The following is a 24481-nucleotide window of genomic DNA, read 5'->3' on the forward strand; positions in this document are numbered from 1 at the left end:
TGGTACATAGCTTTCAAAAAATGGTAATTATTAGTAGAAATTATACTCCATCTGTGTGCCTTCTTCCTGCCTTCCAAGACATATAGGCATCACCGTCGTCATCATCATCACAATCTCCGTCATCACTCATCACTAGCCCTTTCCTTCCTAAAACATCCGTTGTGCAAGTAGGCCCTTCTCAGGTGGCACACCCACAAAAGCGACACTGGCTTTAACAACGTTGCTCAACCTTTGCCTTTCTCCCCTACACTGGCTTTCCAGTTGCCTTTGAAAGGAACCAGCATTTTCACCCCCTGTGCTTTACAGCAGGAAGTTCTGTCCCATTTCCTGCCTCACACTGCTTCTTTCTTTATTTACGTGTTTATTTATACAAGAAACATTTATGGGGAGTCTGCCGTACCCTGGGAATATTATGATAAACATCCCAGCCTTCCAAACACTTATAATGAGAGAGAGACAATAGGCAAACAGACAATCGTGATATAGAGGGATATTTTTAAAATATTCTGCCTACTACCATGTTGTATTAAGTCTTTACGGTATTTTGTACAAGCTACCCCACGGGCCAGCACCAACTGCTATGGAAGCGGAGAAAAGGGGGCATTGAAGATCCTTGGGAGGTCAGAGAAGGCTTCCTGAAAAAATGACACCTGAGCTGAGCCTAGAAAGAACGGGGGTTCACCTGGTAGGAAGGGGCAGGGGCCGAGTGTTGCAGGCAGAAAGGGTGTAAGCATATGCAAAAATGTGGGAAGGAGAACGAGCTCTGAGAGTTCAGAGAATTCCAGGTAGCTTAATATTACTATAGCGTAGAGCGAAGAAAGAATGTGTTGAGAGATGAGACTGAAGAAATATGCAGAAGCCAGATCATGGAGAGCTTTACATACCACTCCTGGGAGTTAGGACTTGATCCCAGAGGCAAAGAGGGGCTCTGGATGGCCTTAAGCTGGGAGCGCAGTGTAGGGTATACATCCAAGGGGAAGTCATTTCCTTACTTTCATAAACACCAACCTTTGAGGGAAGCGGGTGCAGCTCTCAACCTAAGGTCTATGGATGGACGGTCCGTGGATGTTTAGAAAATTTGTAAACTCCCTGAAATTGTAGACAGTATTGTTAGTCGGATGGGTACTTGAGAGGGTGGGAGGAGAAACAGAATCCATAGCTTTTCAAAATCCTCAAAAGCCACTGTCATCCGAAGAACAGTTTGAAACCGTTGCTCTCGGGACAGAAGGCTAAAACCTAACTTACAGAGCAGAAATTTCGGGCCTGCCACAAAGAGCCCTTCTAACGCTGAAAAGCTTCTCTTTTAAGAAAGATTTCTCATTCCTTCCTCCTGAGTTACCAAACTCTTCCCACTCCACCCTGACCCACTGACATTTTGTTCCTGGCCACTCTCCCACCTAAATGCTGCTTCCTCGCCCATGGAACTGTTCTTCTTTGCCAACCCATAATAAGTGTTCACCCCAGAGGCTAAGAATAGATGCAGTGTCCTGGTGACTTGAAAATTAGGTAACATCTGAAGGATGAACTCTACGGTGACCACAACGCTCATTCTAATCATTTGAACCAGATTATAAACATACGATCAGGGTTTCCCTGCAGGGTGGAGGGGAAGGTCCTAAGCAAGCAAAGAAGAATGCCCTATTAAACAGGAGGGGAAAGCAGCTACTGTTTGTATTTGCTAAGGACAAAGAAAAATGCTAATCTAAATACATGTTCCTGCGTTTGCACAGCACACCCCACCTTTAAACAGCTCCCCTCTCCCACCCCTCACCTCCAGCAAGCCAGTTCTGTCAGACAATTCCCTCCAGCAAACAGATTTTATTGCACTCATTTCTCTTTAATATGTTCTCCTGGATTTGGGTATGTATGCTTCATCTTTTAGTTAGGTTTGTAACCTTGCACAGGTCAGCCTCTTAACCTTTCTGGGCAGCGTCTTCATCGGGAAAATGAAGCTGGGTGGAGGATCTGTGAGCTGCTTTGCCGTTCTCGCTCTTCGCAACAGCGGCTGGAGCGGAGGTTATTGTACACAGATCTCATGATAGGTGTTGCTTATCCCCAGCTTGCCAGTTCCTTCCAAGGTTTGCTGGGTTCTTTCTCTAAGGCATTTTATCAACTTAATGTAAAGTAGCATTACTTGGCTAGTACAGCCAGAGAGAGCAAAAGTCAGCAAATTTTTTCCACCAAGGGCCAGATAGTAAATATTTTAGGCTTTGTGGGCCATAAGGTTCCTGTCACAGCTCGTCAACTCTGTTGTTGTAGCGTAGCCACAGACAGCACGTAAATGAATGTGTATAGCTATGTTCCAATAAAATTTTATTTACTAAAAAGGGTGGAAAGCTGGATTTGACCGGTCATACCATAGTTTACTGACCCTTGAAAGAAAAGACTGGCAACCTGAAGATAAGCAGTGTTTTCTCCCTTCGGTCTTTCTGTTTAAAACCTGTATCCTGGATGATTTCCTAATCACTGTCCTGTTGTCATTGTTGTTGTGTCAAACAAGGACTGTTCCATTATTTTAGCCACCCACAGCCACCTCACTGTCCATGCCCCAAATAAATAACTTAAGTGCGCCTGCCAGCTTGTGGGGAATCTGAAACAGTTAAGGCAGCTTGTTTCTCAGGCGCAGAGATAAATTAATGGCTTCATAAGTAGACAGTTGAGAAGATGAATAGCCTGGAGGAACAGTCGAGCAGTTAGTCTCACTGAGACAGGGAAAGAAGAGGAAAAGAGGGGGAAAGAGAAGGGGGAAGAAAGATTAATTGAATAGCAAACCAGTTTGTGAGATCTACTGTACAAACTTGCCCAGCTGGGTACTTTATCTTGAATTTGTTTTGCAAGTTGCAGATGCCTAGCTCTGGAAGCCAAGAAAAAGAAAGGGCAGTCATCCCACGCCAAAATACTCTCACGGATCCCAAGTTACTTCATTTTTGTGGGGGAAGAAAATCATTATATATCCCCCTTTTAGAATAAGTCGAGAGAAACAGAGAGCCATTTTACCCAGATGCCTAGAACAAGACAAATATTTTTAGAGGGTTTTTTAAAAAAATATTAAGAGAACAATACCTGCCTGATAGCGTTGCTTGCTTTGTGAAGCTTACTGCCCTAATCAGCCCTCAAAACTGCTTTAGCAGTGAGTCTTAAATATTTCAACACACTTCAGTGAAATCAGAGACGTTTTTGTTTGCTGCTTTAGGACGTATCTAATTGGACCCCTTTCTACCTTTTGCTGAAATCAGTCCCGCTTGACAGAACCTTGCATTCCATTAAAGTGAAAGGAGAGGTAATCCCAGCAGTGTCATTACTTAACATTATTTAAAAAGATCTCTCACATGTTGACCGTAATTTACAGAGACATTTTATCAAAGTAAGACCCCAGGGGCCCCGGCCTATACTCTGGTGTTTGTTTATTGAGATTTATAAGGTTTTCTTCATACATACTGTTTCTTTAACTATTTATTCCTAAAATTTTACAAAAGAGAGTATTGGTGAATTAGATGTTAGGGCTAGAATAGTGGGGTTTATTTCTAATTTTTAAATGTGGACTGTTTTTTTCAAAAGGACTTCAAACTGGCTTTAAATGAAATATAAATAATAACAGGGAGGACAGGTAATTTGTCCCCTGAGGAAAAGAGGTGCCCATTTAAAAGACTTCAAGTGTTCCCTTAATTTGCTATCAGGTTTTATAGACATAGTTTGCAATCTTGTGTTAGTGCTTCACATGGTGATCCATGGACAAGATTTTAAGGCACCAAAGTAACTAATTTGGAAAAACGTTCTTTCACCCTATTTTCCATACGTTAAAACATGTATCCAGCTTCCTGTAAATGTAAATTAACCTTACACACTGCCACTTACTGGTGAACATAATTTGATTGCCTGCAGCTAAAGGATTTGGTGATCATATAGTTCATTTACCAAATGGTCTCCTAGCATCCTTGAGAGCATTCTAGAAGATAAGTTTCCCATCAATAGTCCATTTGGAAATTTTGAAAGTATAGACAAACTGTGGAATTTTCCAGTAGGCTGCATGGACTTTGATCCCCAAAGTCTAGAAGAATGCATGCTGCATAATAGGTGCTCAGCAAAGATGTGTTGAATGAATAAGTAAGAGTAGAGTGAAGATCATTCTAAAGACATAGCTTGATTATTGGAAGAACTTTATTTAAAAAACAAAAAAACAGACATGCCTTCATTGTTCTAGCAGTCCTGTGCTGGATTAAAACAAGGGTCAAGAAACTTTAACCATATTTAAGCACTGGCATACTACTCTAATTCAGTGGCCTAACTAAAACTATAAAAGAATTTTAAAATCTTAAATACACACACACATATACACACACATAGATGTGGAAAATATGTATAAGTGCACATTAAATGTGAATTTATATTAAATCCCAAGAAGACAGGATCAGAAGCCTACTTTGTAGGTTAGCATCAAATACTATCGTTTTATTGGTAGAAGCCAAACAAAAAACACACCAGGCAAAATGGAAGATCATTCAAGGACATTATTTGAATCAGTATGTGGCTATTAGTTGCTGCCAAATCAATCTTTAACTTCAGTTTCTCTAGAAAACTGGATTTCCTATCATATAAAACTTTCCACCAATGGAAATACCTAATTCATTCACAATCACACACACATACACACTCATGTATGGGCTGAGGAGGTGCCATTTTTACCATGGCCTTCCCATGCTCTTGAGGAGAAAATGAGTATTGAGGGGGAGAGATGAATTCTGTTACCTCCTACATGGGCCGAGTGTAAGGCAGAGAGTGAGGCTGAGTGTGGAAGCCAAAGCCAGCACATGGGAGCGTATTTTCCTTTCAAAATATTTTATGTACTAAAGTTTGCACAACATCTTGGCAATGACAGCAAGCCTGTATAAGGAGGTGTTTTGTGTTTCATAGCTAACATAAGAGCAAAAAAATATATAGCATCAGCCAAATATTATTTCAATCATGATTAAAAGAATGTGTATGGTAGGATACATGGTAAGGCTCCAGGGCTAGAAGCTACAAGGTTTAAATTTTTTCCACAAAATTCCATAAGAGAGCTTATCTCTTATTTTTCTATCTTTTGGTATTGTGAAGGAATGAAACTAGATTTAGCACAGTCCATCTGTTTGATTAGAGAGAGAAAGAGATATGGTTACATTTTCTTGGCATACAGATCTTCTATAAATCTTAGAGGAGTGTGGTTTTTGCACATTTCACTGGAAATTATTTTGATGAAGTTCTCCAATGCTGCCCACATTAAGCACTCTTTTCTTTCTCATCATTTTTTCCCCCTTCTACCTATTTTTTAATCTTCAAAACATAGAGAACTGCCTAGCACATAGTAGATATTCAGTAAAACTTATCAAATTCATTAATGGATGAATGGATGTATGGGTAACTAGACTAGGCATTAGGAGGTCTGGATTTTAATTCTAAGTCACTAGTAGGTATCATACCACCTAATGGAAATCATTGTGCATTGCTTTTTACTGTAATAACTTTGAGTGAGTGCATACGTGGGGAAGTGATGTTTGTTTCTTAGATTCCCAGGTAAACTATAAGCCAGAAATCACAACTTCAAATGCCTATATGGGCCAAGCAAGTAATAGAAATGAAGAAAATTGGTGGATGTAATAAAATAGGGAATAGTGGGGACTGTGGACAACCGGAAAGCACAAAGGCCAACCTGTGTTTAAAACATGATGGGAGCCAAACACACCACACCTGCAATCCAAGCACATTTACAACATAAGCTCCTTCCCTGAGATAACTGTTTCTAAACCATCTCTGTCATATGTAAAATAACACAAAAATAAGTAAATAGGAAAAATATTAATTGCTAAAATTTATCAAGCACCTACTAAGTTCCTGGAACTGTTCTGAATTCCTTCTGTTCTAGTTTTATGTCATTAATAGAATTACCTCCATTTTATAAATGAGGGAATTAAGGTACAATACTTAGTAAGTGTATATTGGGTGGTCTATTGATAAATTATTGGATGTTAAGAAATAAAAAACAGCACAACAAGAAACAAAGTAACAGGGTGCTGAGCTGAGTCCTCAACCCAAATGAAAGAAGCACACTCCAAAGAACAGTCTATCAGAGAGTGACATTCAACTCATCTTCTGACATTTCCAGGTGGGAGGGCAGAGATAATTCCATAGGTAGCTCATGATCTCCAACGTAACTGAAACTACTACATTTCTGATAGAGTTGACACAAAGAACAGCTTTCTGCAATCTTCAAGGCCTGTCTCCCTTGCTTCACAACAAACAAACAAACAGACAGACTGTTGCTCCTTTGTGTTGAAATAACTAACAATTATGAGCAACTATTGTCTATTTAGTGCTTACAATATGCTGAATATTTTGGGCATTGTGTTATCTTCTCTAATTCTCACAGGGACCCTGTGAAGTCCGCACTGTTGTTTTCATTTTACAGATAAATAAATTGAGGCTTATGAAGGTGAATTGACTTCTCCCAGATCACGCAGCTAGTAAGAGCCAGAACTGGGATATGAATCACAGCAACCTGTCTCCAAAGCTCATGGCTTTATGGCATGGCCATGCAAAGAAGGCTGAAAGAAAAGTGAATTTAATTTTTCTACATATGTTTGTCAACCATATTTTTAAAATGCAATATCATAGTATTGCACTAAACTCCAAATTATATCATAGAAAAGAACAGATGTTTCTATTCAGGTTAAAGTGGAGAGTGGAGGGTTAACCACTGCCTCCCATATATTCTCTCTCACCTTGATTTCTCCAACATCACTCTGGTTGTCTTTACACTTCTCTGACACCACCTCTTTCTCCCTGTCACCGGCTCTGCTTTCCTCTCATTAGTGTGTGTGGACCGAAGATTCAACACTCAATTTTCCACATATTTCCTTTTCCACTTGCCCTCCAAGAGCACTCAACTCACAGATCTTCATCTGGTACCATTCTGTTAATGACACTCCCATGCTTGTCTCCCAGTTCACACTCCTAGAGGTTTGTAGGATATATGGGACGAAATCTTTCCCAAAAGCCACAATGGATTTAAAGTTGAGAGAACTGACTGGTCATTGGGTGCAGATGTGTGAGAGGATGCTTCCTTTAAGCTTCTCAGAGATGGCTTTAATTATTTTTAATTAACTGGTGAAGAAGACTGACCTCCTCCCCCAATCCCCACAACCCCTTCCCTTCTCCCCAAGCCCCTCCCTTCCACATGCCTGATTGAGGGGCTCACGAGAGGGGCATGCTCAATAAAAATTTGCTTCATGGATGGTGGGTTGGCACAGGTTTAAAGTATGAAAATCTTTCTCCTCAGTGCTTCTCATCACAACTGCAAAACAATAGAGTATATGGATGAGAACTGGAGCTCTGGAGTCAGACAGACCTGGCTTCAAAGCCTCCTCCAGGACGTACGGCTATGCGACCTCTCTGAGCTGAGCTTTCGCATCTGCAAAATTGGGGTGGTAATACTAGTTCTTGCTGGTGGTTTTGTTGGGAGGAGTAAATGAGAGAAATCAAGTAAAGCGCTGAGCCCAGTGACTGGCCTGTAATAAGCCTCAGTGCATGGTCATCTTTAAGATTCTTTTGTATCCCTTTGCTTTTGAGACAGTTGGTCAGCTCTGTAGCCCCAGGGATTACTAAAGCAAGGCCATGCTTCCTACATCCCAGACTTTTATAAACTCAGCAGATAACTAAAGAAAGAGATAAAAGGGAAGAAACTTTCTAAAGTAGAGTACCTACCACTAACTACTACTACTTGTCTGGCATCATGAGAGTTGCTTTATCTTTTTAATCTCTTGTAACCTCACACAGTCCAGTTGGGGAATGAGCTGGATTTCATTGCTCCCATATATCCAGTGTTTCTCAAAGAACATTCCCTGGGCCAATGAGCATTAAAATCACCTGAGCAGGTATCTGATCCACAGCCTCAGAATTTCTAGAGCAAGACCTGGGCATCTGTGACTTAGTACTTGTATCATATAATCTAAAACTTGATCCTATATGTGCTTGTATTTTTACATCTAAGTATGTAATTTCTTAATTAGATGATATATTCTCCAAGGTAAGAACAATGTTTTCTAGTTTTCTTGTAACCCCAACAGTGTACAGCTCAATTCTAAACACATCATCATGAATGAATGAAAATATTTGGCTGGGTTTAGCTTTCTGCACTGCATAGTCCTGACCTGTCAATGCCTAAAGACCTCAAATTAGAGACCTCAAATTAGAATGGTGATTCACTAATACCCAATATTATTCAATATACAATGTGAGTTTTTAATCAATACTTCCTCATTGTCATTTAGTTGGATGCTCTTTTATTGATTAAGCACCGAGATTTCTGACTTACTGACCAGGGAACAAAATTAGCAAGTGTCTGAAAAATGAAGTCCTTTTCAAGTTTGGAAGTGTTTGTAAAACAGAAGTCACAGGCCTTCCTGCCTTATCATAGAAAGCTAGGCCCCTTCTGTTCAAAATGCTTATTCAACTTTTAAACATATGAATTGAAACCTAATTTTCATTGCAGGATCAGCATTGCTATGTGCTAACTTTAGGGAAAAGAAAGAACTTGTTACTTTATGATGTGTTTGTTCCTGAGCAATTGAGACGTTTGCCATATGCTTTTATGGTAGTTTTCTTTGAGGTTCCATAAACGCCTTCTGGAATGTGGAGGTTCCACCATCAGGGTCCTTTGGGAGCCTTTCCAGCGCCCTAATGTCATTAGCCCAGCTGCTTCAGGGGCTGTGATATGCAATTATTTCTTCTACACTTAAAAAGCAATTCTCTGATCTCCAACCCATTAACCATGTTTGATCTTAACAAGATGAAAAATGTTCGGAATCTAAGCTTATGATCTTTGTGATACATTTTTCTTCTTTTAATTCACAGTAGCTTTTCCCCCCCTTTCTCTTCTGTAGGATCAACACTCTGTGGTAGGCCAGAACACAGGCCCCAGTCCAAGTTCCAACCCCTGCTCAAATCCAAACACTGGAAGTGGTTACATGAACTCCCAGCAATCACTGTTGAATCAGCAATTGATGGGAAAGAAACAGACTCTACAGAGGCAGATCATGGAGCAGAAACAGCAACTTCTCCTGCAGCAGCAGATGCTGGTGGATGCGGTAAAACTTTCTCCTAATGTCTACTGCGCGTACCTGGGGACCCAACAGAGGGAATTCATGATTTTCCATCTCTTATTTACCGCCCTTTTGTCTGTACTTACTTATGTGACAGCAGCAAGGGTGTCCTGGCTATAGAAGTTAATTCTGTACACACGAAGTGCTTCTGGGGGGCAAAAACTTGATTTACCAGCTGCTGGAGAGTTGGAATGCACGGCACCTCGGCTAACTAGCCCTGCCCAGCCCAGGAATGTTTAGAACCACCAACATGGGCATTTAAATCAGGCAAAAGAAACCAGTCTTGTTCCGCAGCCCTGCAGGGCAGAAATGGTGACCAGAACTCTAATCAACTCAGATCCAAACTGATTTTAGAGATAAGACTATTGTAAAAGCAGTTTTAAAAGCCAGCATGGAGTTTCATAACTTAAGATTTGGCTTTCGAAATAAAGCATCTCAGAATGGAGGATGTTTTTTAAGAAAATTGAAAATGTATTTCCCACTTTTATCATATTGAAGTGGCCTTAAAAAAAAGGCAAGCCGTTATTTCTCACATGTTACCCAGACATGAACTGTGCTTCAGTACTTACCTGTTCATCCCTTCTGTAGTCTCAGACATACTCACAGCTGATCCCAGCCCCTCCTGCCTCCTAGGACCAAGGCCCTGTCTCCAAGGTTCATTCTCTCCCTTCAAACTTTTTGGTCAAATGAAAGAAGAGACAAAGTTAACCATCTCCAGGTTGATAGAGCCAGTGAACACAGAAAAGAGAAAAACAAAATAAAAAATGTTTATACTCAAGGAGCTTGTAGTAAGAGTCCAGAACCCAAGGTGTGATAAGCTCTATAATCCATTCAGTAAATATTTAGTCACTTCTGATGAGAATACAGCTATAAATAAGACAGTCTGGCCTTTGTCCTTAAGGAGCTTGGAGCCCACTGGGGATGCCAAACAAATAGGTAACTGTAATGCATGTGATTAAATGGTACTATGTGTGAACTACTAGAAATGGTTCCAGAGCGGAAGTTATATCTACTGAATATCTGAAGTGAAGTGGAAGATGGGGGTGAAGAGCAGGGGTTTACAGCCAGAAGAACCAGCGTACACACACTCGGAGACAATATACTACACATTAGCTGAGGCACAGAGCATGTGCAGGGTCGGGGAAAGGCCGGGGAAAGAGCTTAAGAAATCAGAACTTAGCACAGCCGGGCGTGGCTCAGCGGTTGAGCATTGACCTGGGATCCAGGCGATCAGGGTTCGATTCCCAGTCAGGGCACATGCCTGGGTTGTGGGCTGCAGTCAATCAGTGACTCTCTCATCACTGATGTTTCTGTTTCTCTCTCTCTCTCCCTCTCCCTTCCTCTCTCTGAAATCAATAAAGATATATTAAAGGAAAAAAAAAAAAAAGAAATCAGAACCTCCGTTGTCCTAAGAACAATGGAAGGATGTTAAGGGTTTTAAACAAGGAAGCACTAGATTCAGATCTGCATTACAGTAAAGCTATAAACATATTAAGGAAAGACCTAATGGAGGAAAATATAAAATCCAGCCTGGATAGATTGGGGATAGTGTCTCAGAAGAGATAAAAGTTCACTTGGAAGGACTGTCGGATTCTGATGGGTAGAGTATGTGGGGTCCGTCACTCCAGGTGGAGGGTGGGCCAGAGACCAAAAGGCACAGCCTGTGTGTTGGTTAGTCTGAGACTGTGTCATGAAATAGTTAATATGTAATGAAAAGTATACATAATAATATAACAATTATTTCTGCCTTGTAAGGAATGAGAAGAAATACAAATAAATTTATTTGAATTTGTATAAGGAATAGTGAGAAATAAATTTACAGGTGATCTTGAGTACCGCCTTAAGGTATAAGGTTTAGGGAAACCACTGACATAAAGTGATGCATCTGATTTCTTCTATAAATCATAGTTTTGACAACCCCGGTTCTCCCCCTCACTCGCTCCCACTATATTTTTTTAACCTTATAAACTAAATAGCTTAGAAACAAGGGTAGTAAACGAGAAAAATGCACAATCCAAGATTGACTTCCTGGCTACACGCTCATTCCCATCAATTCTACTAATTTGTTGAATTATAACATGCAGAGGCCGAATTTCCGGGTTTCAGCTCCGGTTAAAAGGCAAGGAAACACTCCACGAGGGCCGGGGCTGGCACTGGCCGAACCCCCACGAGCTCCGGTTGAGTCACCGCGGGGCAGGTGCAAAGGGCAGTGGCATAGCTGCGAGAGATGAATGAGAAGGAGCCCGCCGTCTTTGTGATTTTATAAACCACTCACATTTCTCCAGTTTGGACACCATTGAGGCTGCCTGCACTTTTTAGCATATCCAGGAAGAAACAGTCTTTGACACCACTTTACATTAGCATACGCTTTGTAGTCATTTGCAGTCAGTTGGCAAGGCCAGATAGCCGCCTAAATTGAGACGTTTTCCATGAAAGTGTTATCCTCACTCTCTATTACTCTCCCACCAATGAAACCCAAGGAGGAGAGACGAGTGGTACTTATTACATTGGGCATCGTAATTATCAACATGTTCTGTGCACCTACTATGTGCCAGGCACCGTGCTGAGCTTTTTCAGAATTAAAAGATTAATCCTTACAATAGGAGCATGAGGGAGATCCTAGAATGATCCACATTGTACATTTGGAGATGGCAAAACTGAAGCAGGACAGATACGTGCAAGAGAAGGTTAGCTCTATATTAGGTTTCTAGGTCCCAGATATGGGTTATCCTGAGACATTAGTGGATAAGTTAAATTTCCTATTACACAGAAGTAGTCTCAGGGATGCCTGTGAGTTTGCACTTGCACAGAATGGGAATGTCACTCTCTTGCCAATGAAGCAGCCTCCGTTCAGTGTTGGAGGCTGGTGGTGGCTACTCTGCAGCACAGAGTGACAAATCGGCCTTTCTGTGATGGTCCATGTGCAAGGACCTTAAATCTAACTCAAAGTTCCCGGAGATGTATTTATTAACCCTTGCATAACATAATTTAGCCCTCAGGGAAATAAAAAGTCAATAATTGAATTGAATATATATATATATATAAAATAAGTCCAGATTTGAAATCTAGTCTTTAATGGGGAACCAAAGGCATGGTTATTCTGTCTGTCTCTGTCTGTCTGTCTGTCTGTCTCTCTCTCTCTCCTCACACACACACACACACACACACACATACACATACTCTCTTGCTCTGTTTCTCCCTCTCTCTCTAATACACACACACATCACACATAAATCAGATTTTCTTCAACATAAACAGCAAAACACCTAATTACATAAGAAAAAATAATAAATGCTTTTGAAAAATAGATTTCAGAAAGCCCCATGCTTGGCATAAAAATCAAAACTCTCAGCTTGCACAATAGTTTACAGCAGGAACGGCTGAACATTGCCACATTTGGGTTCACAGAACATCTCAAGCTGTTTTTTAAACATTTAGGGTTTGGGTAAACCCAAAGTTTCACCAACCACTTTTTCCCTTAATTTGTAAACCCATATTTAAAAGAAACGTAACCCATGTGTTTCTGATTCATTTACACTTAGCTCATCAAAATTGTGTTTTATATGAATTACTTGATGCCCCAAAAAACCCTGTGAGTCTTTCAAGTGTTTTTTCTTCTTCAAAACAAGAATTTGAATTTGGTTTATTGTTATTTTAAGGCTGCCTTTTTCCTGTAGAGTAGATATATTCTACTTAGAAAGCCTGAAATTTGATGGGAAACTGAGAAATACATGGTTAGGGTGCGTTCTAAGTTAGGCAGTCCACATTTGGCTTTCATCTACAAGGTCTTCTTTTCTATTTATCGACTTTTCTATAATTATATTGTTCTCTGTCTACCTCTGCCAATTATTTTTATCTTTGAAAATGAAGGTTGCTTTGGGGTGCAAAGAAGCAATTTTTAAAAATTCCTGATCCATACTGAGAAAGCAAAAAAGCAGCCCCTGATGTCCAGAACTGATAGGACACTCACAGCCAGGCCGCTTTGTTCTCTGTTGGACATAAACAATGATTACAGAATACTGACCTCAGACAGGGTTACTCGGAGACCATGATAAAATGAGACAAAAGAAAGCCACTTCATAATTTTGTCTAAAAGCAGATACAAACAAGGGCACTGTGCAATCCACAAAATACCCAAATCCCCCTCTTTGGCTAAATGAGTGACAACTACTTCATTCCTCAATCATAGAATCAGCCTCACTTTCTGACAGGTTACAAGTGGGGATCAAATCCCCGCTTCCTTAGACCCTCCCAGTCAAAGCCCAAGTCCTGTCACAGGTTCTTTCTAACGGGCTCCTGCGGAGACATCCCATGGGCTCCCTGTGCGGGCTCCCTCACCGCAGCAGTAATAAACTACACTAACAATATAAAAAGAAGGTCCCCTGTTTCCTCCCTTAGCTCCCAAAGGGACCTACTCTAAAGATCTAAAGGTAGGTGATTTCAGAAGGAAGTAAAGAAGGGAGCCTGGGAAATGTGTGTGCTTTGAGGATGGGGCACAGAGAGAGCAGCCAGGGACCCTTGTGTGGTGTGGCAGACATGAGCCTGAGTTTTTGACTCAGGATTTGGTTTCTGTTCTACAACTGTATGATCTCAGGCAAGTTACTTAGCCTGAGGAAGCTTCTTTCCTCGTCTATGAGGTGGAAATAAGCATACCTACCTTCAAGGATTGTTTATAAGGGGAAAATGAAGTAATATAACGCCCCTACCAGTACCTGATAGGTTATCTCCTGACATCTCCTCCTGTCTAGAGTTGCCAGACTTAGCAAATAAAAATACAGAATGCCCCGGTGTCTATTTTATCTGGAAATCCTACTCCTATGCCTCTGTACTCCGTGGAACCACACCTATATACAGGGTGGGGCAAACGTAGATTTACAGTTGTGAGTACATGAAACACAGTTTACTCTTGTATCCTTGATTAATTATTGTATTGTTTTCCACATGAACAACTGTAAACCCACGTTTGCCCCACCCTGTATAGGTGCCAAAGTATATCAGGTGCGCTACAAAATAAAACTGAAACTATCCTCTCAAAAATGATACAAATTCAGTCCCCATTGAAATCTAATTGCAAAATAAAGAAAATGAGAATAGTCACTAGACCCAAAGCACATGTCGAATGTTAAGGAAAGTAGAATTGCACTTCCAGGCAGGAAGTTTCTGGAAATGGAAAGGACTCGTCTCTGAATTGAGACTGTTGAATACAAGGTCCATGATTCGCAACTATGACTGCAGGATTGTTCTCATGCTCTTTTTTGAATAATAGTCTATAAATTTTACAAGTGAGAAAGTAGCAATGCAACTCAATATGTTTTCATTTGTGTTTTCAAGGAGAAAATTCCTCCACAAGATCAGATAAACAGACATTTGACAAGGCCACCCCCAGATTACAAAGACCAAAGAAGAAATGTGGGTAACATGCAACCAACTGCTCAGTACTCTGGTAAGTTTTCTCAAAAATTAATAGAAATTATAACTGTAGAAAGAAGAAAACTGTTCTTTCCTCCTTTCCCCATCTCATATTTAATTGTAACGTTGTTTTTAGAATTTTTCACTACTTCCCGTATAACTTTCAGAACAAGACTAAACTTGAATATTTTTAGTTTTCTCATCATTTCTTCCTTAGTCTTATTCTGAATCCACATATTTCACTGCTCTCCAGACTACCTCTGAGAGTTTTAAAAAGCTTAAACATTTTCTAACTGCTAGGTTCAACCATTCTTCTCCCAACAGCATATCTTGACGCAGGTAGTGTAAGGTAAGTAGACATTTCTTTTTGAGTCACATTTGTAACTTGCTTAAAACCCAATCTTTTTTTTTTTAATTTATCTTTATTGTTGAAAGTACTACACATGTCCCCTTTTATCCCCCATTGATCCCCTCCAGCCCCCATCCACCCCACCCCCCAGGCCTTCCCCATACCAGTGTCTGTGTCCATGGGTTATGCTTATAAACATATAAGTTCTTTGATTAATCTCTCCCCACCCACTCCCCCGTCCCCACCTTCCCTCTTGGATCCCTCAGTCTGTTCCATGCTTCTGTGTCTCTGGATCCACTTTGTTCATCAGTTTATTTTGTTTATTATATTCCACATATGAGTGAGATCATGGGGTACTTGTCTTTCTCTGACTGGCTTATTTCACTCAGCATAATACTCTCCAGTTCCCTCCATGCTGTCCCCAAGGGTAAGAGATCCTTCTTTTTTACAGCTGCATAGTATTCCATGGTGTAAATGTCCCACAGCTTTTTTGTCCACTCATCTAGTGATGAAGCCCATTCTTTTTGTCTGCACCTTTGGGTTCATGTCCTTAACACAGATAGTCCTGCCACTAAGAAATAATTGAAAAGCAAGATTTTATTTTTATGAAATCTCTCAAAAATACCAAAGGTGATTATATTTCAAATACAAAGCAAAACTTCTTGATAGATCTGTCAATAAAACATAGGTGATAGGCACTGCCCCTAAAATCTCTCTCCTCTTACTATCTGAACTCCAAAAGGACTTCTCCCAAACCTAGCCTTTGCTGGCCCTGCCTTCTCCTGTTTACCCCTCTGCCCAGAGCTTCAAGTCCCCTCTGCCCAGAACTCGCTATACTTTCTGATGTAAATTAAGCTTGTCCTGGAGTTTCCTAAGTTCTCTCTGCTGTCCCTGTTACCTTCATCTCTTCAAAAGCCATAAAGAAGATTGTCTAAAGAAGGAGGGGCTGTGAATACTGTTTGTTAATATTTTCTGGCCCTGTTATAAATATGCCATTCTAATTTATCTCAACTTTTTCAAATGCACCAGACTGCCTCTCTCCCCTAAAATTAGGAATGGAATATATGTATTCCACTTGCTAACATTACTTCGCCTCGGGGTGAAAACAGAATTCTCTAGCTGATTCTGTCCTCAAGGAGGCTGAAAGACAAGATGGGGTTTATTTGGAACATGGCTTCTAATACCACAGCTTACCAGTGGGTTTATGGGAAGCTACCTTAGAAACAGTATACAAAATTCGAGGTGGATGTTTGGGCTTTTCTTTCCCATGCATATGAAACAATCCCAAAGGACAGTAGTCGAAGGGTAGCTTGGTGGATCTACCATGTTATCCGGGACTCAGGCTTCCTTGTCTTTCTGCTCCACCTTTGGTTAGCATGGAGTTTCCATTCTGAGGGTTGCTTGTGCCCGCCACACCTCCAGCCCTCAGAGCCATACTCCAGATAGAAAGATGGAACAGGAGAAAAGTAGCATGGCCTCTGAAATAAGTCAGATTCCCTGTTTTCAAAAAAAAAACACCAAAACACTATTTTTTAATTTATCGAGCAAATACCATTATATAAATTTTAGGTGTACAACAGAATTTGATATCTATATGCTTTACTGTGTGCTTACCACCAAAAGTCTGGTTTCCTCCCATTACCATGTATTTGACCCCCTTTACCCAATTTGCTCACCCCCACAACCCTCTTTCCCTCTGGTGACCACAATTCTGTTGTCTATGTGTTTGTTTTTGTTTTGTTAGTACGTATGTTACTTTTTTGTTTTATAGTCTCCATATGAGTGAAATCATGTTTTTTGTTCTTTTTGCATAGGACTTATTTCACTTAGTTCCATCCATGTTATCACAAATGGCAATATTTCATCTTTGTTTATGGCCGAGTAGTAACCCATTGCACATATATATTTAAGGGAAAGCAAAAGTAGCTCTACAGTTGTGAGTACACAAAACACAGAGTTTATTGAATTATTTATTATTGGATTATTTTCCATATGAACAACTGCAAACCTACTTTTGCCCCACCCTGTATATAGACCACATTTACTTTATTCATTTGTCCTCTGATGGACACCTAGGTTGCTTCTGTATCTTGGCTATTGTAAATAAAGCTGCAGTGAACATGAACCAGATTCCCTTTTAAAAGTAAGTTTCTTAGACTCTCACCTAATAACTTCTACCTTTAACCTGAATTTATTCATATGGAACCCCCCCACCGCCATCGACAAGAAAGTTTGGGAAATGTGGTTTTACAGCTGGGAACATTGCTACAAAATCAAGGCTCTGTTTCTAAGGAAGACAGGAAAGTTGGAAATTTGGTAGACACCTAGCCATCTCTTCCACAATGCCTATGGGCATTTTCCTAAGGGATGGTCCTCAGCATCCACCTGCTGACCCCCAAGTGGGTAAGAGTCACTGCTCTAGAGCATCACACTTCCATGTCTTCTGAGAACAAAGTAAGCAACAAGCACAACGCCAACTCTTTCATCATGTGTATCTTAACCTCAGGACAATAATAATCACTTTGCCCAGATGTTAAGATGAGAAATGATGTATGAAAAGCACCTGGAACAATTGCTACCGCATAATAGGAGCTTCTATGTATTAATTGCAAATAATATGTTGTGATCTGTATGGATATTCTTTCTCTCTGGTTGTTTAAAAATACTGCTCTCCTCATAAACCTTTTCAGGGCATATTATTAAAATAGAGGGTACCCAGATGGAATGATTTTTAAAACTTCTAAATTTTTTTCCATAGCATTTTCATAGTGTAAAGCCCCCTCTCATGAAACCCTCGGATACCAAGGTGATGTTGCTTAAAACTTCATTAGCAGTCTGTGAACTCTGAGTTACTGTACAAGTATCTCCTCCCTGACTGATCCCTTTTCATCAAATGCTTGCTGCCCTACCCAGTTGCAGGGCCCCAAGCTAAGCCTGGAGATATAAGACACTGCTCCTGCCTTCAAGGGGTATATCATCGACTTGGAGGCATATTTTAAAACAATTAGCAACACCTTCAGTCTCTCGGGTTGGGTACCGTGCTAGCTGTCCTCAAGAAGTAGGGGATATCCTAGGGTTACTATGGCAACTGTGCCCTCCCCATACACTGCCATCCTGTGCTCTGTTCCTCAGTATCTCTGATGTTCTGGAGGGAGAGCACTTTAAAAGAGTATCTTCCTCCAAGTTAGATCTTTGCTTCAGTCCCTCATTCGTTCATTCATTCATTCAGTAGATACTGATTGAATATCTACTTCGCATCATCTACTAGACTTGGAGAATATAACAGTGAACAAAACAGGCAAAAATGATTTCCCTCGTGGAGCGTATCATCCAACACGCACTTTTTAAAAATATATATATATATTTCTGACATCTCACTTTGGCCTCTCAAGATGTCTTGCCATGATGACTTTAATCTCCCCAAGCCAGGAAGATTTCAGTGTATTGATTAATCGCTACCTGATGTGTGGAGCCTCTGTATCCAGCAGCCCATCCTTGGGTGGTCCCACATCCAATCACTTATTGACAGGTGTCAGTGTCGCTGGCAGGCCCTTGGAGGCTCCATGGATTTCCCAGAACAAGGGCTAAGTGCTAAATGAAAACTTAAAAGAGCAAATGCTGCTGGAGAGAGGAGGCTGGAATATCGGGGAATGGGTAATGAAGGATGTTGGCCTGAGCCTTAAAGGAAAGACGGGGCTCAGTGAGTCAAGATGGGCATCAGATAAGAGGGAAATTGCATGAGCAAAGGTAGCTCATGGGTAACAATGCAATAGTAACTGTACCTCCTGGAGCAGAAGGCTTTCCATATGGAAATGATCACGGGAGCACTGATTACGTTGAATTTCAGATGTTTAAAGAGATAGGAATTTACCCTTCGGACACAGGAGCCACTTTGTGGCAGCTTCTTGAACAGGGATGATGCAGATGAAGAACTGGACGTAGTTTCCAAGGCCATGGGTTTAGCCTGGATCAGTTATTGCAAAGTTCTGAAAAAAGAGGAGATAGCTTACTGCTATGAATTAACCTAATTCTCATCTTTTCCTTAGGTGGCTCATCAACAGTGAGTTTAAACTCTAACCAGACTTTGACAAACCCAGTTTCAACACACACCATTTTAACCCAGAACTCCAGCCTCATGTCTACGTCCCACGCAACGAGAATGCCGTCCTTGTCCACGGCCGTGCAGAGCATGGGGATGTATGGAAGTCTGCCTTGCAGCCAGCCCGGCACCTACAGCGTCCCTTCAGGAATGAATCAGCTGACCCAGCAGAGAAACCCAAACCAACTGATAGCAAATCAGAACAACCCCCTCATGCCACGGCCTCCTGCCTTAGGGCCAAGTAGTAATAATAACGTGGCCACTTTTGCAGCTGGACCTGTTGGCAATTCACAACAACTGAGACCAAATTTAACCCATACTATGGCAAGCATGCCAGCACAGAGAACGTCGAACGTAATGATCACATCCAACACAACAGCACAAAACTGGGCCTCCCAAGAAGCGACAGCCAAACAGCAGGAAGCCCTGAAGTCCGCGGGAGTCCGCTTCCCCGCAGGGACACCCGCACCGTATACTCCAAACCAGTCATTGCAACAGGCGGTGGGTGGCCAGCAGTTTTCCCAGAGGGCAGTGGCTCCTCCTAATCAGATAACACCAGCAGTGCAAATGAGACCTATGAACCAAATGGGCCAGACTCTGAATGGACAAACCATGGGGCCACTCAGAAGTCTGAATCTCAGACCCAATCAGCTGAGCACACAGGTTTTGCCTAATTTGAACCAGTCAGGAACAGGGTTGAGTCAGCCAAGGACAGGCATAAGCCAGCCACCCTCTCTGACACCTGGCAATTTTCCGTCACCCAACCAAAGTTCCAGGGCTTTTCAAGGAACTGACCATGGCAGTGACTTAGCTTTTGACTTTCTCAACCAACAGACGGATAATATGGGGCCTGCCCTAAACAGTGATGCTGATTTCATTGATTCGTTATTGAAGACAGAGCCTGGTAATGATGACTGGATGAAAGACATCAATCTTGATGAAATCTTGGGGAACAACAACTAAAGGGGAGAGGGGAGATGATTCACCAACCCCAAGCACTAAAAGGCAGTATTTTACAAGGACTCTGGAAAAGCCAACTGTTGACTTTTAGTTGACCTACATAAAGATACCGTGGCTTAAAAATGGAAAGCAGAAAGTAACCGTGGTGGTGAATGTTTTGGTCCAAATGCTTGTTTTAAATCTCAAACCTGACAGTAAAACATTGGGATCACTTTTCCCTGTCTAAACTCCAGGACACAGTATCCAATTTATCCAAACAGAACTGCGATGTTGATGTGTAATTAGCTGTGTAAAATAGCCTTCCCAAGCTCCTTTTCTCCCCGAAAGAAAATACAACTTTTAGCTTGTTTAAGCCCCATGTCATGCGGAGGATATTAGTTCCAGGCAACGAGCAACAAACTCCTTAATTCTAATAGATTTAAGTGTGGTTTAATCTTTCCACTTTATCTTTTCATTTTAGTTTTCCTAAAACTTCCTAGATTGAAGTGTTCCAGGTTTCTCTGGAGTAACCAAACACTGTCCTGAGTGAAGAAAAGCCGGAGAACCTAGAGAACATGCAGTGAATGGAGGAATATCTTCCCCAGGTTCACCCCTCACTCTCAGTTTTCCCACATATCCTGTACTTCAGTAAGGTGCTGTGTCTAGTGATGAGACGCTGAAACGTGAACACAGAGCTGTCCAACCCTATTGGGCTTCCACAGCCAGTTTCTGAATCCATGTTCAGGACCTGTCGCGCGTGTCTACTTCAGATTTCACTATTTACAAAAGAAAGCACCCCGTTGGGCGTTGCTATAAAGGAGATTTATTTGGCCACAAATAACCTGGGTGTTGCTTATTGTGATGGTCCCTGCTGGTTAGTTCCCAAACTGAGTGAAATTGAGTCTGGTCCTCCCAGATTATTTTGAAGACCAGACACTGATTTGTAAGAAAAGGAAGTTTTGAGGTCAAAACTGAGATTAGGAGGTATCATGTTTGGGTTAGAGATAAGAAACAGAAGATCGGACCAGGGATGGCGAGTACGTGTGGGTACACGTCTGTGTCCTGGGGCTCGAAGGGAAGCATAATTGAAGAGGGAAAATAAGCTGTCCTTACATGGACATATTATGCGGGGAAACAGCTAAGTGAATGGAATGTATTCTGTTGGTAACAGTCTATTTGTTCTTCTGTCCCTGAAGTGGTGAATCACTCCCACCTGCTAGATGGACCCTTGTATCCAGGTTTTCTCCCTCAGGGCTCAGCACTGTGTCAGAGAAAGTTTTTGTTGAGTCACTTAACCACCGAGCCCACATGCAGAGCAGCTGTGAAAGGGGAAGATGTGTGCCATCTGAGAGGGCCACAAAATATCACTATCATTTTCCTCATTACAGAGGAGCACAGGCTAGCTTCAGCTGTTTTAGTTATATAGTCACCTATTCAATGAGCAAATGTAATTTAACTGAAGTCGTTTAATAACTAAACCTTTAAATATCTGTTCTTAAAAAGAATACATGAAAGTTCTGCAAAACCCTCTCCCAATCTGTCAAACGTCTAGAAGCACTCTCTTTTACGCAACACCACCATCACTGGCCCAGAGTCTTTTCTGTGCTAGGTTGTAAATATAAATGAATTACTTGTTTTGTAAACTTTTGTAAAGAATATTTTGGTAGAAATACTTAAAACATATTCTTTGGGTTATATTTATACTTATGTGAAATAAATATACTATCAAAAGGTTATATTTTATACAAAAAGTAAATTGTTACCTTTTGTATGCTAATATACAAAGTTTTGTATAATATGATGGTTTATTTTTAGCTCTACACTTAATCCCTAGGTGGTCAAGTGGGAACTTTTAAAAACTATCAAGAGGCTTGTTAGACAAATCTATATTCTGAAACCTCAATAAGAAAGCATTCCAGGTTTCAATCCTTTTTTTTTTTTTTTTTTTGCTCCGAAACTCTTTTTTAAACCCATAGGTCTGTGTCTTATTTTATTATTCTGCTGTGCACATTGTATCGGTCCTTGTTGCATGTGGTCTACTGTGTGTTTTCCCTTTTTATAGAACAGTGTTTCTCCATGCAGAGATGCAAGGAAAAGTTATGTACATAGAAACGCTTTTATTTTACGGCTCCTCCATGTTCCTGTATATATCTGCCAGCACTTCCCAGTTACACTCCCTTGATTCAGCTTATTTTTGCCCTAACATAAATAGTATGTTTTGTAGTAGCCATCAAATTTAAGAGATAAAGCGATCAGAATGTTTGGATCTTCTTCTATCTTAATGTGAATTTTATAATTAATGTCTATTTATTCAGCTATTCATTAAAATACAGGATTCTTTGGAAAACATGATGTAGTCTATAGTTTCTGTTTGTTGGCAGCCTAGTACCAAAGATGACGTAATTTTCCTGAAAGCTGAGATAATGACAATTTGATAGACATATGTACCCAAAACTTTACAATTTACAGCCTAAAAGCTATTGGAATACAATCTCTCATTTATAGAAATATCGGACTACGTAATTATTGGCATTGTTTCTCATCCTGACAATATTATAAAGGAGGTAGAAGCAATTTTTCTTTTTTAATTCAAAGGCTAGGAGGCAATTTAAGCAAATAATTCATCCTCGGCTGTGTGTTAAGCCCAATGAAGATAAATAACTCTGCTCTCCATGAATGCACTAATATTACTTGCATTACTGTAACTGTACCCATAACTGTAAAGATCTCAACTTGTAAAATGAGTATTTTGTATTGCGTGTCATTTTATGTGTTAAAAAATAGTTTTTAAACATTCAGAAGTGGTTCTCTTGTATGAAATCATAATTTCAGTCACCAACAATGTTGTTGCTGTATCACAGGAAGTCCTGAGAACTGTTGACGGTGATGGGCAGATTTATTCTCTGAGAAGTACCTAACACCAGCACCATGCTGACTGGCCTCATTTTAGTGATCTCTAGCTCATGAAGGTCCTACATACACAGCACCTACTGAATACTGGAGGCAAACCGCCCGATCCTCAGGCAGGGCGGCCCTTGCGCGGCCTGCTGTGCGGCGCTTGGCCAGACGGCCCGGTGAGCGGGGCCGGCGAGCAGGGCCTCCCTGCGCAGTTTCACGGTCCCCGAGTTAAAGAGGCTGAAGAAAGATGGGTCTCTACGGGAGGCCAGGGGAACCATCTAACCAAATTTTCTTGCTCTGCTGTTGAACTCGATATTGCCAGGGCTCCGTTGCTCCTTTCCTCTCTGCCGAAAAGAAGTGGCATTATCCTTCTAATTAGCATTATTCCTGGAGCGATAATAAAAATTGACATTTTATAGTCCACGTCCAATGACTCTGGAAGGATGGATAGTAAACAAATAAAATTAACATCAATAATTACATCCCAATAAAATTATCTACGAATCCCACCATGGAAGTAGCCCTGAGAAAGGGAAAGGGAAAGTAAACCACCCTTTGATGGCCAAAGGCAATTCAAACTCTTAAATGTTTTCTCCACTATTTCCATTTTATATCTCTGTGTTTCCTCACTCAAAAATGAGGGTTTGGGGCTAAAATCGCTCTATATTCCTCTCCAACTCTAAAACTCTGCAATTGATTGTTTTTTTCCAAAACTAAGTGGAAAAGTTAACCGAAAGACTCAATAGCATCGTATTTAAAATAATCACTATTCGCTTAACCTTTTGGAAAGTCTCATAGTGGCAGTCAAATTGTTTTTTAATCTTCACCTGAGGATATGCTTAGAGAGAGGAAGGGAGGGACAGGGAGAGAGAAAGAGAGAGACGTCGATGTAAAGGAGGAACATCAATCTGTCGCCTACTGTATGCACCCCGACCAGGGATCGAACCTGCAACCCAGATATATGCTCCAACCAGTAATCGAACCTGCAGCCTTTTTGGTGTATGGGATGACATCCCAACCAGCTTAGCCACCCAGCCAGGGCAGCAGTCAATTTTATTTTACAAAGCAGCCATTTCCATAAAAACTAAATCCTATAAAAATGAGATACCATCGTAAATAGGCCAGAAGTCACTTAGGCAAACAGAAAGGCAATGCCAATTTAGATGCCCACCGACTTAATACAAATCAAGTCCTGAAGAGCAAAAGCTTGAATGTGATATTACATGGTCATTTCCCTATGAGGTCAGAGAATTTCATAAAGAAAATATTTGCCTACTAGGGAGGAGAAAACTAATACTTTCAGTACTCTATTCCCTCGATTATACAGTAATAAACTTTTGTGAGTTGTAAATGATAATGTAACATTTTTTAAATGTGCTTCCTAAATTCCTATAATAGACAAAGTACATGTAATGCCCTAGTATCCACTTCACTGGCAACAATAACATGACGAAAACACTGTATCATGAAAATTAACATTTGACCATAGATTTTTAAAACTAAATACTGTTGTCCCTGACCTGCATGCAGTAATATTAAACGGGGGCTTTCATTTGTTTATGTAAATAGTATTTTAAGTTTCCTTTTTAGCAAATTTATCTTTAGCTCCAGGATGTGAATGAATATTCTGATGCTTTTTATAATACGTTGGGA

At 40.7% G+C, this 24481-nt stretch overlaps 1 protein-coding gene across 1 annotated transcript in view; it reads left to right on the forward strand.

Moving 5' to 3' along the window:
* Positions 1-22731, forward strand: part of MAML2 (mastermind like transcriptional coactivator 2) — a 326677-nt gene extending 303946 nt beyond the window's left edge. The window contains exons 3-5 of the mRNA XM_016206765.2: positions 8916-9119; positions 14466-14577; positions 18939-22731. Of these exons, the coding sequence (XP_016062251.2) occupies positions 8916-9119; positions 14466-14577; positions 18939-19954 (1332 nt within the window). The 3' untranslated portion in view covers positions 19955-22731. The remainder of the gene's footprint in view (positions 1-8915; positions 9120-14465; positions 14578-18938) is intronic.
* Positions 22732-24481: the final 1750 nt, after the last annotated feature.

This window comes from Miniopterus natalensis, chromosome 11 (genome assembly GCF_054644295.1).
Source record: "Miniopterus natalensis isolate mMinNat1 chromosome 11, mMinNat1.hap1, whole genome shotgun sequence".
NCBI classification, from domain to species: Eukaryota; Metazoa; Chordata; class Mammalia; order Chiroptera; family Miniopteridae; genus Miniopterus; species Miniopterus natalensis.